Source organism: Rhododendron vialii, chromosome 6a (assembly GCF_030253575.1).
Source record: "Rhododendron vialii isolate Sample 1 chromosome 6a, ASM3025357v1".
In the NCBI taxonomy this organism is placed as follows: domain Eukaryota; kingdom Viridiplantae; phylum Streptophyta; class Magnoliopsida; order Ericales; family Ericaceae; genus Rhododendron; species Rhododendron vialii.
This window is the reverse complement of record NC_080562.1, coordinates 10958206-10973420: the sequence shown is the minus strand read 5'-3', so window position 1 is coordinate 10973420 and position 15215 is coordinate 10958206. Positions and strand designations below refer to the sequence as shown.

At 39.1% G+C, this 15215-nt stretch overlaps 2 protein-coding genes across 2 annotated transcripts; both read left to right on the top strand.

Moving 5' to 3' along the window:
• The first annotated feature begins 5289 nt into the window (after positions 1–5289).
• Positions 5290–6903, top strand: LOC131328387 (uncharacterized). Its single transcript, XM_058361335.1, has one exon. The coding sequence runs from the start codon at positions 5290–5292 to the stop codon at positions 6901–6903; it is 1614 nt and encodes a 537-aa protein (XP_058217318.1).
• A 15-nt stretch (positions 6904–6918) lies between these two features.
• On the top strand, positions 6919–8042 carry LOC131328386 (uncharacterized). Its single transcript, XM_058361334.1, has 3 exons — positions 6919–6936; positions 7034–7984; positions 8034–8042. Exons 1-3 carry the CDS (start codon positions 6919–6921, stop codon positions 8040–8042), a joined length of 978 nt encoding a protein of 325 aa, XP_058217317.1.
• Positions 8043–15215: the final 7173 nt, after the last annotated feature.

The window sequence follows — 15215 nt, the reverse complement described above, 5'->3', positions numbered from 1 at the left end:
TCTCCCTATTGAACAAGGAAACGGTGAAATGACAGAGTGGTGTTATCTTGATCAGTGTTTTGGTCAATTAACATCTCAACATGGTGGGTAGCCCCAACATGCGTGGCTGTAGCAGCTTCTTCTTTTTGCCTATAGAAGGTCATAATGCAGATTGTAGAACATTAGTGGAAGAAACATGCCTATAGATTTTGCATTTTCGAAACTTTCATAACATTGGGGTTCGACCAAAAGTTAATCTGCATGGCCGACGGAAATTAAAAGCATTTCAAGAATGCGTGGACTACCAAAAAAAAAAAAAAAAACTGTACAAATTGATGATTAACTGTTTTTCCATTCTGCTCGTCGACAAGGGAAGGGCCCTGAACATGGTGTTTGCAATTTTGGAAGTCTCTTTTAGCCGGTGTTTGAATTGTGGATTTGTGCTTCTGGTAGTGAATGTGAATGCTTCCTGTAGCTCCTGGGGCGGTCCCGGCAACTGCTTAGGGATCCTATTTTTTTGCCCAAAATTTGTACTAACATAAATGAAAATTAGTTAAGATTTATTTTTCTTACTTTAATCTTGTCTCAATACAAGTTCTCTACCCTTCATATGCTAGGTTGCGAGCTCAATTTTAGCGTAGTGCTTTTACATTTCACATTTAAATGGTTCAAACAATAATTTCTCTAGCTTCAGAATTTCGAACCCAGGCTCTGAAAGCAAATCAAACTATTTTAATTACATGGACTAAGGTTCAACAAATTCGTCGTCCTACATTGGATGAACAAATAAATTTTATTAATCTTTGAAATTGTTATAAAGATTAATAGGAACAAGGAATGATGACATCAAATTCCTAATTCGAGACTCATCAAAGTTATAACGTTAGAGAATAATTCTATGTTCATCTAAGACTCAAACCCAAGTTTAGCAAGAAACCAAATAAGGGTGCACCCATTGGGGCAAAGCCTACTCCTGATGGTCTTCAAGCCCAGATAAAAGAGACAAAGCCCATACAAATAAGAACAGACACCTATGAGGCCTAAAGCCCAGTGGGACAAGCCCAGCCCGATAAAGCCCAACACCCAAACACAAACCCTTGCTACAAGCACAACCATGTCTAGGGCTGCTAAACGAACCAAACAACTCGAGCTCAGCTCGAATTTTGGTTTGTTCAAACTTGTTTATAAAAAATATAAGTCAAGCTCAATCATGTTTTTTTGTTTGTTTATGAATTCAAGCCAAACTTGAGGATACGGGTGTTTAGCTCGATAGGCTCATGAACAATGAGTCATCCTGTAAATAATAAACATATAAGGTTACATTATATTTATTCCAAAATATGATATATGAATTACCTTCAATATAGATATTTCACAAGTTTTATATAGTACTATTGCATAAAAAGGAAACCTCATAGGTGAGATATAGAAATATATGGCTACATTAAATCATATATAATTCTTTCATGGAGCAATTCAAAGGATTTCTTGAATAAATTTGGGGCTGCTATCAGCCCCGTTCCGCTTTCTTTTTAAACTTTTTAAAAAAAAAAAAAAGTAATTTCAAACTCAAATATAACGAAAATGAAAAATAATATTTCCACCATTTAAAATATCTCAATGAGATCTATCAAACAAGATCCATATTGGTAGGAAAATTATTTTTCGTAAACACATGATTTTTGAGCTTAAAATTATATTCCTTTTCTAAAAGTTACTTTTTTCAGAAACCGGAACGGGGCCTCACATTCTTCATCTTCCCTTCTTCCATTTAAACTCTACGTAGCTTGCTTTTTCTAGATAATTGTTCTTTCTGAAAGCTCGAAAATTCATGAGCCTAAGCTCATGCTTGGAAGCTCGAGATTGGCTTACATATTTCACAAACCAAGTCAAGCTTCTCACGAACACAAAACATCATGCAAGCCAAACTTGAACAATTAGTCCCAAAGAGTTCTCAAGCTCAAGCCAAGCTTGAACACTTGTAACAAGAAGTCAAGCCAAGCCTGAACAATGTTGTGTTTAGCTTGTTTGGCTCGATTAGCACCTCTAACCGTGCCGCCGTCAAACACCAACATCCACCACAACTCAGCCGGCCACCCACCACCACCAGAAACCCATCTAACATAGCCGCACCACCACGGAACGACAGACACCACCACATCCACCACCGGACACACCAACGTTTAACCCGGATGAGCAGCCAACGAAAGCCGGCCGCGAACTCCACGAAACCGTTAGGCCAAAGATTGAATCAACGCAGGAGAATAAGACGGTGGGAGACACACGAAACCTCGCCGCCGCCGCCGCCTGCCGGGAACAACCTAGCTGTTAAGCGAAACCAGCTACGCTCAAGAGAGAAGCCGGCGGTTGATTGAGAGCGAAACACGGCAGACAAAGCCTGAGAAGGCGAACACGGTAGAGAGGACGACGGTAAGAAGTCAGCTGGAAGCTAAGGAGAGGGCAGCACCACCAGATCATGATGAAGGGCATAACAACTGGAGGAGGATATTATGATGATGATAATGATGTTAGTTAGTTTTACTTTACCGAATTGGATAGTCACATAAATAAATAAACCACAACCAATTACTACATGAATACAATTGATCCTCATAGTCACATTGGCAGCTTCAGAAATTTTTATCATGACTTTCTTTTTTTTTTTGAAGAGAGTCATGGTTGTCATTTATTTATTTATTTTTGTTGTATAGTATATGAATGTAAGAAAATTTTCATAAAATATCAACTTTACATTGTATAAGAAATTAAGTCAACAACAATCTAAATAACAGATACTACCTCCACTATTTTAGCATGTAATTAAATATCTATCATAATAATAGATACTTTCCAATTTCATTTGGGTGTTCATCCAAATGTAATATATCTTCTCCAATTTGTACTACATTTTTCTCTTCATTAGGAATCTTGTTCAAATCAAAATAATTGTTTCTTTTTTATTGGGTGAACTCACTGTGCAAAAATTCTTCATCCATTGCCTATAATTTGAAACACTATTGCCAAATAGAAAAAAAAAAATTCTCAAATAAAATGTACATGAAAAACGGCGAAAAATTCATTCCAGGCAATTGGAAAAGAAACGTGACGACAAATTGGAAAAGGAAAGATGAAGTGGATATTAGTCCCAAATAAACGAAATTACTTCTATGGCCTAGATCAGACCAATATGGCATGAATTGGCATTGGACATATAAGCATAAGGGGTATGCCATAGAAATACTACTCATTGATCAATGTTTCCTTATTCGTTTGTGCGTATTTCATATTTATTGCATCTTATCTTGTGTCTCAGGAGCATTGATTAGCATTTTCGAGCATAAATCATTAGAACCTTAGTTTGGATGGTAGGAATCTCGAGGAGGAATGAGAATGTGACACCATACTTTCATGATTCCAACATTTGGAAGGAATATAAATAGGAATGTGATGCCACACTCTCAGGATTCCCATGTTTGGGAGAAATATGAATAGGATTGTGATTCACGATGACACATCCGACGTAAATCACATTACCAGATTGAATGGAAATTTGATCCCACCATGGGAATCTTAGATTCCTGGCCCAATCAATAAAAAAATAAACTATTGACTTTGATAAATTTCCAAAATAATAGATTCTTGCATAAGATTACTGAATTAATCCAAACACTTGAATGAAATTACTTTTTTTTTTTTTCATTCGTTAAACCTAATACGGAGTATTGACTTTGGTCAAATGAAATTACTTCAAACTTAGCCTAAGGGTACAAAGTTCGGGGATAAAAAATACCCCTTCGGTCTTCCAACATTTGGACCAAAATACAAAACGGAATCACTCTATCTGTTTTTCACTTTTTTTCTCTACATATCTCATTTGCACAGTAGTTTGATTAACAATAAGCCAAATACATATAGAGCTCGGGCAGTTTAGTTCGTGTGGTTACTGTATCAAAGATGCTGCACTATGAATTGGCTTAATTGCAAAAAGACCCCCTAAACTATCACTTTTTTGCAACTTCACCCCCTTAAGTTTAAATTCGTGCAACTTCACCCCCTCCCCCATTTTCCGTCCAGAAAATGGATGGAACAAAAGTAAAAAGACCAGCATACCCCCCTTTTTTTTTTAAACAATATACTAGAACACTAGTAAAACGACCAACATTTCCCATCTCATCTCCATCTCTCATCTGGAAAAAAAAACGACATTTCCCATCTCTCCCTCTCTCTATCTCGCTGTCGCCCTCTTCCAACCAATCTCTTCCGACCAAAACACCAGAACCCATCCAACCCATCTCCCACCTCACATCCAAACGACATGAATAGCAAAAACCAGCAAACAAAAAAAACCCCTGGGTTCTAGGGTTCATTACGAATCGACAAACTTCGTTCATCATTTTGAAGTCATTTTCTCAAGTACAAGTTCTACATGTTTGTAAGTTCTTTATAGCCTTCTTTATATGATTTCGTACGAGGTTTTTACGACTAAAAAATCTGGGAAATCTGGGGGTTTGGGGGTTTTCGTATTTTTTAAATTGTTTATCCTAAAAATCCGAACCCATGGCTTAAAAATTACGGGGGTTTAGGGATCTTTGAATTATGTTACATTTTTTCAAGTCCTAGATCCGAGATTAGGGTTTTAAAATTTGAAAATTTGGGGTTTTCGTTTTTTTTAAATTGTTTACCCTAAAAATCCGACATTAGGGCTTAAAAATTAGGGGGTTTTAGGGATCTTCAAATTATGTAATTTTTTTGCAAGTCCAAGATTAGGTTTTAAAATTTGGGGATTTTTTAACTTTTTATATATTTAACCCTAAAGTATGAGATGGGGATTATAAAATTGAGATTATGGCTTAAAGAAATTGGGTATTACATTGGGGTTAAAAAATTAGACTGAAACCCTAAAAAGTTGGGAAATTTTGATTTATTTAATTAACCTAGGGTATAAAATACTTGTTGATTGATTTGGTTGTGCATTAATTAAGTTAGGGTATAAAATTATGGCAGTAAAATATTGGGGATTAGGGATTACGACTGGTGCTTAAAAAATTATGGTTTAGGCCTTAGAATATTATTGTTAATATAGTAAAGAAAGGCTTCATAAAGTTCAGGGAATAAATAATTCTTGTCTTTGGATTAGGGATTACGGCTGGTGCTTAAAAAATTATGGTTTAGGCCTTAGAATATTATTGTTAATATAGTAAAGTAAGGCTTCATAAAGTTTAGGGAATAAAAAAATCTTGTCTTTTAATAGTAGAGTAAAATATTGTTCTTCTCCCGTTATTAATATAAGTTATTTGTCGCACAGAAATCATGGTGGACCTCAGGTGTACATTGCTCATGCGTGTAGGTGGTAGACTTGTCAGGGGTTTGCAGTCAGAATACTTGAATGGGGTTATTGCCGAAACAAAGGTAGACCCAGATTCCTTCAGCTTTTATGAGTTGATCGATATAATTAGGCAAATGGGGTACGGACTAACAGATAGTAATGGAGTAACGGAACAAGTAACTGTGTATTATAAACTTCCAATGCATAACATGAATGATGGATTAGTTAACTTGACATCTTATTATGACATCCTTGAAATGTTTGCAGTGCATTCTTCTGGTAAGAAGTATATGGTTATTGATCTATATGTTGATTGTCCCAATGTGGTAGAGTCTGACGAGGATCGTGAGCCAAAGGTGGAGGTGATAGGTAGAGATAGAAATACTAATGCAGACCCTAGCTCCATAACTGAATTAGGAGGTGGTTTAGAAATAGGAAATGGTCAGGGGGGTGGTGAATTACAAGGAATTGAACACGTAGAAGAACCAGTTGTTGATGAAGAGGGGGAGGGAGTAGGTAATGAATGTGTGACTGCAGATGAAGACGGAGAAAGAGTAGGTGCTCAAATGGATGAGGATAGTGAGTCAGACTGTGAGTGGCAGCCTAATGATGATAGTGAAACTTCTTGTGACTCTTTTAGTGGGGTAGAGGAGTCTTCGGATGAAGAGGAAGAGGAGAACATAGCCTTGGTTGGTCTAGGTACCTATAACCTTCAAACAGAATGTGGTGAGAGGGATTCTGATAGTGATGAAAACGAGTTGGTTGAGGAAGGTGAAGATGGAAAGCTTGCTTTTTGTGAGTTTAAAGACTCTTGCATGAAGAACCCCCAATTAATAGAAGGGATGAAGTTTCCTAATGTGAGGGTGTTTAGGAAATTGTTGAGGGAATATCATATAAAGGAGGGGTACAAATTTAAATTCGTGAAGAATGAATCTACGAGGGTGACTGTCAAATGTGCATTTGATTGTGGATTTAGACTTCATGCCTCTCCCATGTATGATGAGAAATCATTCCAGATAAAAAATATTTGGCAACAACATACTTGTACTATAAACTACACAAATAATAATGCAACTTCTTCTTGGCTTTCCAATAAGTACTTAGCCAAACTAAATGATGCACCGGAGACTAAGGTCAAATCAATGAAGAATATTGTGAGGAGGGAGTGGCTCATTAATGTTTCAGAGTATAAGGTGTATAGGGCAAAGAGAAAGACACTTGAAAAGATTCGGGGAGATCATACTGAACAATACAAAAGGTTGTGGGACTGTTGTGAGATGGTGAGAAGGCGAAACCCAGGTCGCATGGCTAAAATTAAGGTGGACAGACCTTGTGATGGACAAGTTCCATGTTTTCAGAGGATGTTCATAAGTTATGATGCGCAGGTGAAGGGTTTCCTAGCAGGTTGCAGACCAATCATTGGATTGGATGCTTGTTTTCTGAAAAGTCCATTTGGGGGTCAACTTATGCATGCAGTGGCAAGAGATGGCAACAATCAGAGCTTCCCTTTGGCCTTTGCTGTTGTGGAGTCAGAAACCAAAGATGCTTGGAATTGGTTCAAGGGATTATTGGAGGACTTAATTGGGAATCCAGAGTAATTGGGCTGGTGCTTCATGTCTGACAGGCAAAAGGTATTATTAATTGCTTTGTTGAATTCCATATTTACCTATACTTGTTGGTTTACGTAAATGTTTGTCATCTAAATTAACTTCATGATTTTCTTATTAGGGGTTGACTCAAACATTTGCAGCAAAGTACCCTACTGTAGAACATAGGTACTGCATTAGGCACATGTATTCAAACTTCAACAAGTTGTACAAGGGGAAGGAGTGGAAAGACCTCATGTGGCAGGCTGCATCAGTTTACACAATCCAAGAGTTTGAGGCGAAGATGAGAGAAATTAAAGAGATTGATGAGACTGCCTATGAGTGGTTGATGAAGGAAGAGCCAAGAACATGGGCTAGGTGCATGTACAGTGGAAGGGCTAAGTGCAATAGAATGGATAATAACACAAGTGAAGCTTTCAATCGAGCTATCAAAGATGCAAGAGACCAACCAATCCTTACCATGGCAGCAACTATTAGGAGATACTTAATGACAAGGTTACAACATAGACGTGACCTGTGCAAGGGGTGGAATGGTAAGCTATGTCCGAGGATTGCGAAGAAGGTCAAAAAAACATGTGATAACATGGGGGATTGTGAGGTAATTTATAGTGGGGGCACAACTTTTGAAATCTTGACTGTACTTAGGGGTTTTGTTGTGGACATAGGAGAGAGAACATGCACTTGTGGCAAGTGGGATGTGTGTGGGATACCATGTTCACATGGAATGGCTGCAATTATAACCGACAAAAGTAAGCCTGAAGACTTTGTTCATGAATGCTTCCATGTGGCAACTTTTGCGAAAACATACGAGCCCATGATTAAACCAATTCCAGATGCTTCTATGTGGGTTCATACGGACTTTAGTCCTCTCATTCCTCCTCCTTTTAGGGCAAGAAGTGGGAGACCAACAAAGGAAAGGAGAAGAGGGCATGATGAGGAACCAAAAAAGAGAGGAGGAGTGAGGAGGCAATACACAACCATTAAATGTAGAATATGCAAGCAGCCTGGACACAATGCAAGGACATGTGCTCAAAAGTCAATAGACACTACAGTAGAACAACAAGTTGAAAAGGTAAGGACTTTACTTTTTTTAAAAACCTTTAACTACTTGTTCTTTGAAGCATATGTGAAATGATATTTTTTTCCTTATAGGATTTGGAAGTGGCAATGCAAGTGGCAATGGAAGTGGTTAGTGGTAGAGGGAGTGGATGTGGACGTAAGTCAACAAACACTACAGTAGAACAACAAGTTCAACAAGTAAGGAGTTTACTTTTTTAAAAACCATTAAGTACTTTATTCTTTCAAGCATGTGTGAAATGATAAATCTTTCTTCCATACAAGATATGAAAGTGGCAATGGAAGTGGTTGGTGGTAAAGGGAGTGGACGTGGACGTGGTCGAGGAGGAAGAGGAGGGAAGAGTGGTAGAGGAGGGAAGAGTGGTAGAGATGGAAAATGTGTTGCACCATACACAAGTAAAACAAGGGGTGATAAAACAAAAGTGGTGGGAGGCACAGGAAGAGGTGGTGACCCAACCTCAAAGCATGTCAATCCCAATGTTTGAGGTAGAGGAAGAGGAAGAGGTGGAAACATTCCTACACTTCCTGGTATAGTCATTAGAGAGGGAGATGCAAACAATCAGGACAATGGTGGAGGGCAAAGACCTGCAACCAATGAGAAGGGTAAAGAAGCGGTTGTTGGTAAAACAAAAGGGAAACAACCAATCGTACGGTTTGGAGGTACAGGTCAGAGTCAACCAGTCACAGCAAGTATAGCCCGAATGATTGGTTCGCCATTACCACAGGTATGAATGGGTGGAATAGTTTAGACATTTGTCCACAGTATTATGAATCAAATTTTCAAAAGGTAATGAATGTGTGAAAATGTAGGGATGGAGGAGATCGACAAGGATAGGGGATGCTATTTTTTGGAGTCAACCAGCAGGGTCTTTTGCAGCATCTTGTGGCAGTGGTAGTACCACTGGTAGTGCAACAATGCCAACCACTAGCCCCAATCAGTTATCCCAAGGAGAATCATCTACCCCAGGCAGAACACAGAAGTCTAACACGTGAAAACCAACTGTAGTAGTATTTGTTAACCTTATTGACAAATAGTAGTATTTGTTAACCTTAATTAATGGGTAATGTGTATTGCCTATGTGTGGGTATCTTTTGTTCACAATATGTTATGTTTTGGAATGAATGAGAAAGTGTCGTTCATTATTTTTGGCTGGCCTTATGCCCATTTTGGACTCAATGTGTAATCTGGAAATACTTTTGTGTAATATGCATGCTTTGAAGCTTAAAAATAGCAGTTTATTTTTTTGTAGCTTTAGAAGCTAGATTAATTATGTCTCTGCGGGCCTGTTCGGACGGGGTATTGTAAAAGAGTGTTGTTCAGGTTCAGTGTAGGATTCGGGATGTTATTTGGTCTCTGTTATTGTTCTGCAGGTTCAAAATGCAGGTTTTGGTTTTCTAAATCTGAGGCACATTTGTGTCCAAAGTAGATACACCTGGTGGGGGTGTGTGAGCAAAAACTGGTGCAAAAAATGCAAGTTTTTGGAAATTCTTGATGTATGTAGCTGTTTTGGTTTGTGTAGCTGCTGCATTGTTTTGTGCAGTATTGCTGCGTTTTGTGGTTCTGATGCATTGTTTGCTTGGCTTCTTGACTGTTAATGCAAGTCATTTGCAGTTCCAAAATCTGAGCAGTCCCATTTTTTTTGTTTTTTTGTTTTTGGCTAAGATGATACGTACACACATCTCAAGGCTAGCACTAAACTTGGTAGGACACTTGTGAGGGTCAACGGGTTAACGACCATTTGGCAACAAAGGTCCATCCAAGTGGTGCATTGTGTGCCAATGGAACAAATATCTCTGCCCCAAATAAGTTTTTTAACTCCGCCTGTGCAATTCTTAGTACACAGCCCGTCCCAAGCCCGGAGAAAAAGAGGAGGGTTGATTAGGTAAAAAACTTGTTGATTTTCACCATATTTTATATTTTTCATTAGGCTTCGTTGGGCAATTGAATCCAGAAATGTGTATGTGAAAATATCTATTAAGAGATCTACCCAGTCGGTACCCGTAGTACCAAAATATTGCTACCCGAAGCCACAGACCAGAAGCTGTGCAATTTTGCAAATTTAGGGTCGCTACCCGTAGCATAAAAAATGCCTTACCCGTATCCACAGATCCGAATCTGTGCAAATTTGAACAATTTGGACATGTACCCGTAGCCTTAAAAATTCTCTACCCGTAGCTGCTGAGAAATTTTTAATTTTTTTGTTTAAAAAAAACCCCCACGATGAAACCCACTATATAAACCCCAAACCCCTTATTTGTACTTTCCTTTCTCACCCAAAACGATCTCCTTTCAGTCTTTCATCCTCCAAATCCTCCAAATCAAGAACTTCCAACCATTGATTGTTCGGATTCGAGCTTGGTAAACTTCAAATCACTCCGAAATTCTCTGTCTCTCTCCCAACCAGGTAGGTGTTCGAACCCCTTTCTCTCTCTCCATGGGCAAGAAACGTGGGTATCACAAGAGTTACCCAAGCGATGGCAGCCGGCCAACGATTCTCAAGCCATCAACGGGTGAGATTGTGGAGCGGGAGGAACGGGTGGCCGAGCAAAGGAAGAAGCAGAAACTGGATGAAGCCGAAAGGGCTAAGCACGATTGGGTGAAATCAGTGAAGAAGAAAGGGGTGACTTGTTGGAGGTGGGTTCGGAAGGCCAATTTCACTGGCGACCCATTCATTGAGGTAATTAAAGCTCAAGGCCTTCTCTCTTTCTTCAAACCTATAGCTGGCTTTCGTGATGGTGTAGTCCGAAATTTTTACTCAAATATGGAGGTCAATAGAACAACAAGGCAGATTACCTCTGCTATTGGTTCAAAAAAATTGGTTGTGAACCTTGTTTCAATAGCCACTTATCTGGACAAGTACCAACGCCCACCCGCCGAAGTTGTCACATTTCCAAGTCCGGCATGGTCTCACCCTCCTGATGAAATTAGGGATGCCCTTACTAATAAGCCCAATTCCTACAAAAATGACAAGTTTGTCTCGGGAAAATTGAGACTTACATTTCGCTTAATTAACAAGCTCGTGCACTACAACCTCAACCCTCACAGCTCGGAATCAACTCCCTCGCTCAATGATGGAACTTTATTGTTTGTCTTTAGCCGGTCACAGGAGAAAGTAGATTGGGCTGCTCGGATTTGGGATGCCATGGCAGATTTTAAGGACAAGGGACTGTCAAATGCTAATATTCCGTTCCCAGCTATGATAACTAAGATGTGTGAGGAAGCCGGAGTGAAAGGGGAAAAGGGGGACAATCTGGGTCATCACGGGTGTTATAAAGCCATTGCCAAGGTCACAGAGAGAAAAAGTTCCAAAATGTCACATCTTTCTCAGGAAGCTGGACCATCTCGACCCAAGGCAAGGAAGGGCATTGCGCGGAAAGAGGAATGGAATGAAATAATAGCAACCAATTGTGAGGCGATTCATGCAGCCCAAATTAGGATTGAGACAGCTCTTCGGCGGGGGAAAAGGAAAATGGAGAAAAACATGAGGTATCTCAAGTACTGTGCTGAAAAGATTGGGGTGTTCACCAACGAGCCATATGTCCCCACCGTGGAGGATGAGCAGCCAACCACTTCGGAGGAGGATGAAGAAGATGAAGAGAGTGAGTGAGTAAATGAGGGGGAGGTGGTAGTCGTAGTAATAATATTAGGACTCAACTTAATAGTTTGTATTTCTTTCTTTGTAGCTCTGTCGTTTGTGTGTTTGTTGAGCCGGCATGTGGCCAGGACTATGGTTTTTGGTAGGGATGGTGATAGATAAGGGTAGTTCAAACCAAGCTTTGTCGTTACTTGTTTTCATGGGTTCTCTTGTTCTAGAGCTATATTTCAGTTTGTGAATGGATAAAAACTCTGAACTCTTATTTTCGATCAAAACTTGTAGTTGTTAATTTCCTTTTTCTTCAGCAGATTTTTTTCCTTCAAAACTTCAGGGCATTGTGGTTCACAACTATAGTTCTTGGATAGTTTTTGAAGCTTCAAAGGCTATACTTAAAGAACATATTACACTGCATTTATGGACTCTTTATTACAATGGCTATAATGCTAGTAATCTCATGCATTTTATAACATAGCTTCAGGGCAAATACAAAGTTTTTTTACCGTGGGTGTGCTTTACACTTGACAGTAGCACACAAACCACAAACACAATGACTACTACTAGTACTACAAGTGTTGTCATTTTTGTTGTCTTCCTTGGCCCAATCTGTGCTGCTAACTTCACATTAATCTCAGTCAACTCTATTATCTTCACGAACAATGCATCATTTTCTTCTTCCAATTTTTGTTTTCTTCTTCCCAACTCTTTATTCATCATCTTCAACTCTTCAATTTGTCTCTCTAGTTCTTCCTTCTTCCCTTGCATGATCTTAGCATATTCCAACCCTCTTTCGCATGTTGGTGGATCTACCCATATGAAGAAATTGCAGCCATCGCTTTTCTAAATAATTGGAAGGAACTTATCGGTACATATACAAAACAATAGCATTTAGAATTTTTATTAGGAAGAATTGCAAACAATATACAAAACAATTACATTTAGAATCAAGCTGGATGATATGGATGATATCTTCGTTAGACTTTGTCATTTGTCTTGGATGTTTTGCATCGTAATCTGTTGTCATAATACCAGTAGCTTTGTCACCATTTTTTGTAGCCTTAGGCATATCTCATCATCATCGTTATCGTTATTAACTTAACTGTTGATTGATTCATGTACCACATTATGTTGCATAGCATTATATTTACAGCGACTCCCATGGAATTGGTCATTTAGCCATTAAAAGGCCCCAGTACAGCATGCTAATTACTTAAGTATTTTTTTTTCCATCAGCTAGTATAGCTTGCCAATGTACAAAGTTAAAGCAATGTTTTTTCCTATTCTACAATGCAAAACAATAGTATTTAGGCTTTTTATTAGAAAATGAAAAATTATACAGACAAGAAAACATTTAACTAATTTAATTACCTTGTACTTTAGACAACCAAGAAACCTTCTACCTGGATTTTTCACAGTTAATGAGGGTTTCATCACTGCTTTCCGTCCACAATCGCATCTTTCATCTCCATTGTGCTACAAGTAGTTGTTGGTGTAATTAGAGCTGCTACTCATTTTTGGGTTGGGGATTTAAAAGGGGATTATTTGTGTTTTACAGGAGATAATCTGTTTTTTTTTTTTGTATTCTGGTTTTGGGCCTTGAAGAGGAAATGGAGGATGGGAGAGGAAATGGAGGAGGGTGAGGAGGAGGACAAATTAATTAGTTCCAATAGAAGAGGAGGGGTAATCGGGTGGTGTACCTGGAGGGAGGAGGAGAACGAGGTTGTTAAGATCTCCTCGAGGTAGTGAGTGGAGGTCGTGTTGGTGGTGTGAGAGGTGAGAGGGGGTGATGGGTAGGGTTGGAGAAGGAGTACAAATGGGTTTTAGGTTTAGGGTTTTTTGTGTTACAGATGATGGAGGTGCGGAGGAGAGAGAGAGAGAGAGAGAGAGAGAGAGAGAGAGAGAGAGAGAGAGAGAGAGAGAGAAAGAGAGAGTTATCTAGTGTAGAGGTGTTTAAAAAGGGTGTTAAGAAGGGCATTTTTGTACATTGATTTCCTTTTCCATCCATTTTTGAAATTTTCTATCTAAATTTATAACAGAATTGGACGGAAAATGGGGGAGGGGGTGAAGTTGCTCAAAATTGGTAGTTAAGGGGGTGAAGTTGCTCAAATTTAAACTTGAGGGGGTGAAGTTGCCAAAAAGTGATAGTTTAGGGGGTCTTTTTGCAATTAAGCCCTATGAATTTTTTTGTTGAAACAAGAAAGTACTATTTAGTTACCCTCTAAATGGTTTACCTTCGCAGAAAATTTCAAACTGAACGTGTTTCTACTTCAGAGACTTGAAACTGATCATCTTTATTGAAAGGCGCATTTAGAGAATGCAACTAAATATATGACATGGTGCTCCACCTGTTACCCAAATCTGGCAGCAGCTTTGGCTTTACTAATTCTGACACATCATCAAGGCCAATAAATGTGCATTGGATAATGAGATCGATGGATGTAACCTAATGATTTGAATTTGATATTAAGCCAATATGACATCATAACCGGTCCAATCATAGCCATAAATGACTTTGACAAATCTGGCAGCAGCTTTGGCTTTACTAATTCTGACACATCATCAAGGCCAATAAATATGCATTGGATAATGAGATCGATGGATGTAACCTAATGATTTGAATTTGATATTAAGCCAATATGACATCATAACCGGTGCAATGCACTTGCTCTAAGTCTCTACCTAAAGACAGAGTATCAAGACTAATCGAGTCGGTCCAAGTAGGGCTGCAAACAAACCGAAGGGCTGCAAATGAATCGAGCCGCTCGCGAGCGGCTCGCAGCTCGGCTCGGAAGTTAAATGAACAAGCTCGAGCCTATTTTTTCAGCTCGTTTTGTAAACGAGCCGAGCTCGAGCTAGGATCAGCTCGGCTCGCGAGCCAGGGTATATACACTTAAGTTTAGGATTTTTATTATTATTTCATAATTTTTTCTTTTCGTTTTTAGTTTCCAGTCAACTAAGGGAGGCGAGAGCACACGCACACCAATACACCCCCGCTCCATAAGAAAATGAAAGATATATACCTTCAATCAAAATATTTTTGGTTGTATTAGGCCAATGTGAGGATATATATATATTTTTCGTTTGTCCGTTGAGGCTCGTGAACAAGCTCGAGCTCGAGTCAAGCCAAGGCCCGCTCGGCTCGAGCTCGACTCGTTAAGTTTTCATTGAGCTCGAGCTCGAGCTCGTGTTCGTTAAAAACTTAATAAACAAGCTTGAACACAGTAAAATTTGGCTCGGCTCGGCTTGTTTGAAGCCCTTGGTCCAAATACTAAGCCCCTCTATAAATGGAACTTATGATACTGTAGCTAATGTGAAGTTTTCTGCAATTCCATGGATTCCACACCTTCTCAAATGAGGAGAAAATTCAAATCACAGAGTGGTGGTTGAACAGAAAGGATATTGCCATCTTGATGTCATTGCTCATCTAGAATAGGAGAGTTTTCAGTGCCGAGCGGGTATATCCCACGTAGTACTCACTTGGCGCATTCGAGCTATCTGATACACTTTTGGACGGTTCAAATTGAAATTCTCTCTCCTCTCTCACCCCAACACTTTCTCTCTCCAAATCTAAGCCGTTCAAAAATGAAATAGACTGCTCAAATGCGCGAGCAGGCACCACATGGTACCCGCTCG

Bases quoted from the DNA above. Each gene is read 5' to 3' on its own strand.
- LOC131328387 (XM_058361335.1), top strand. From the start codon at position 5,290: ATGGTGGACCTCAGGTGTACATTGCTCATGCGTGTAGGTGGTAGACTT.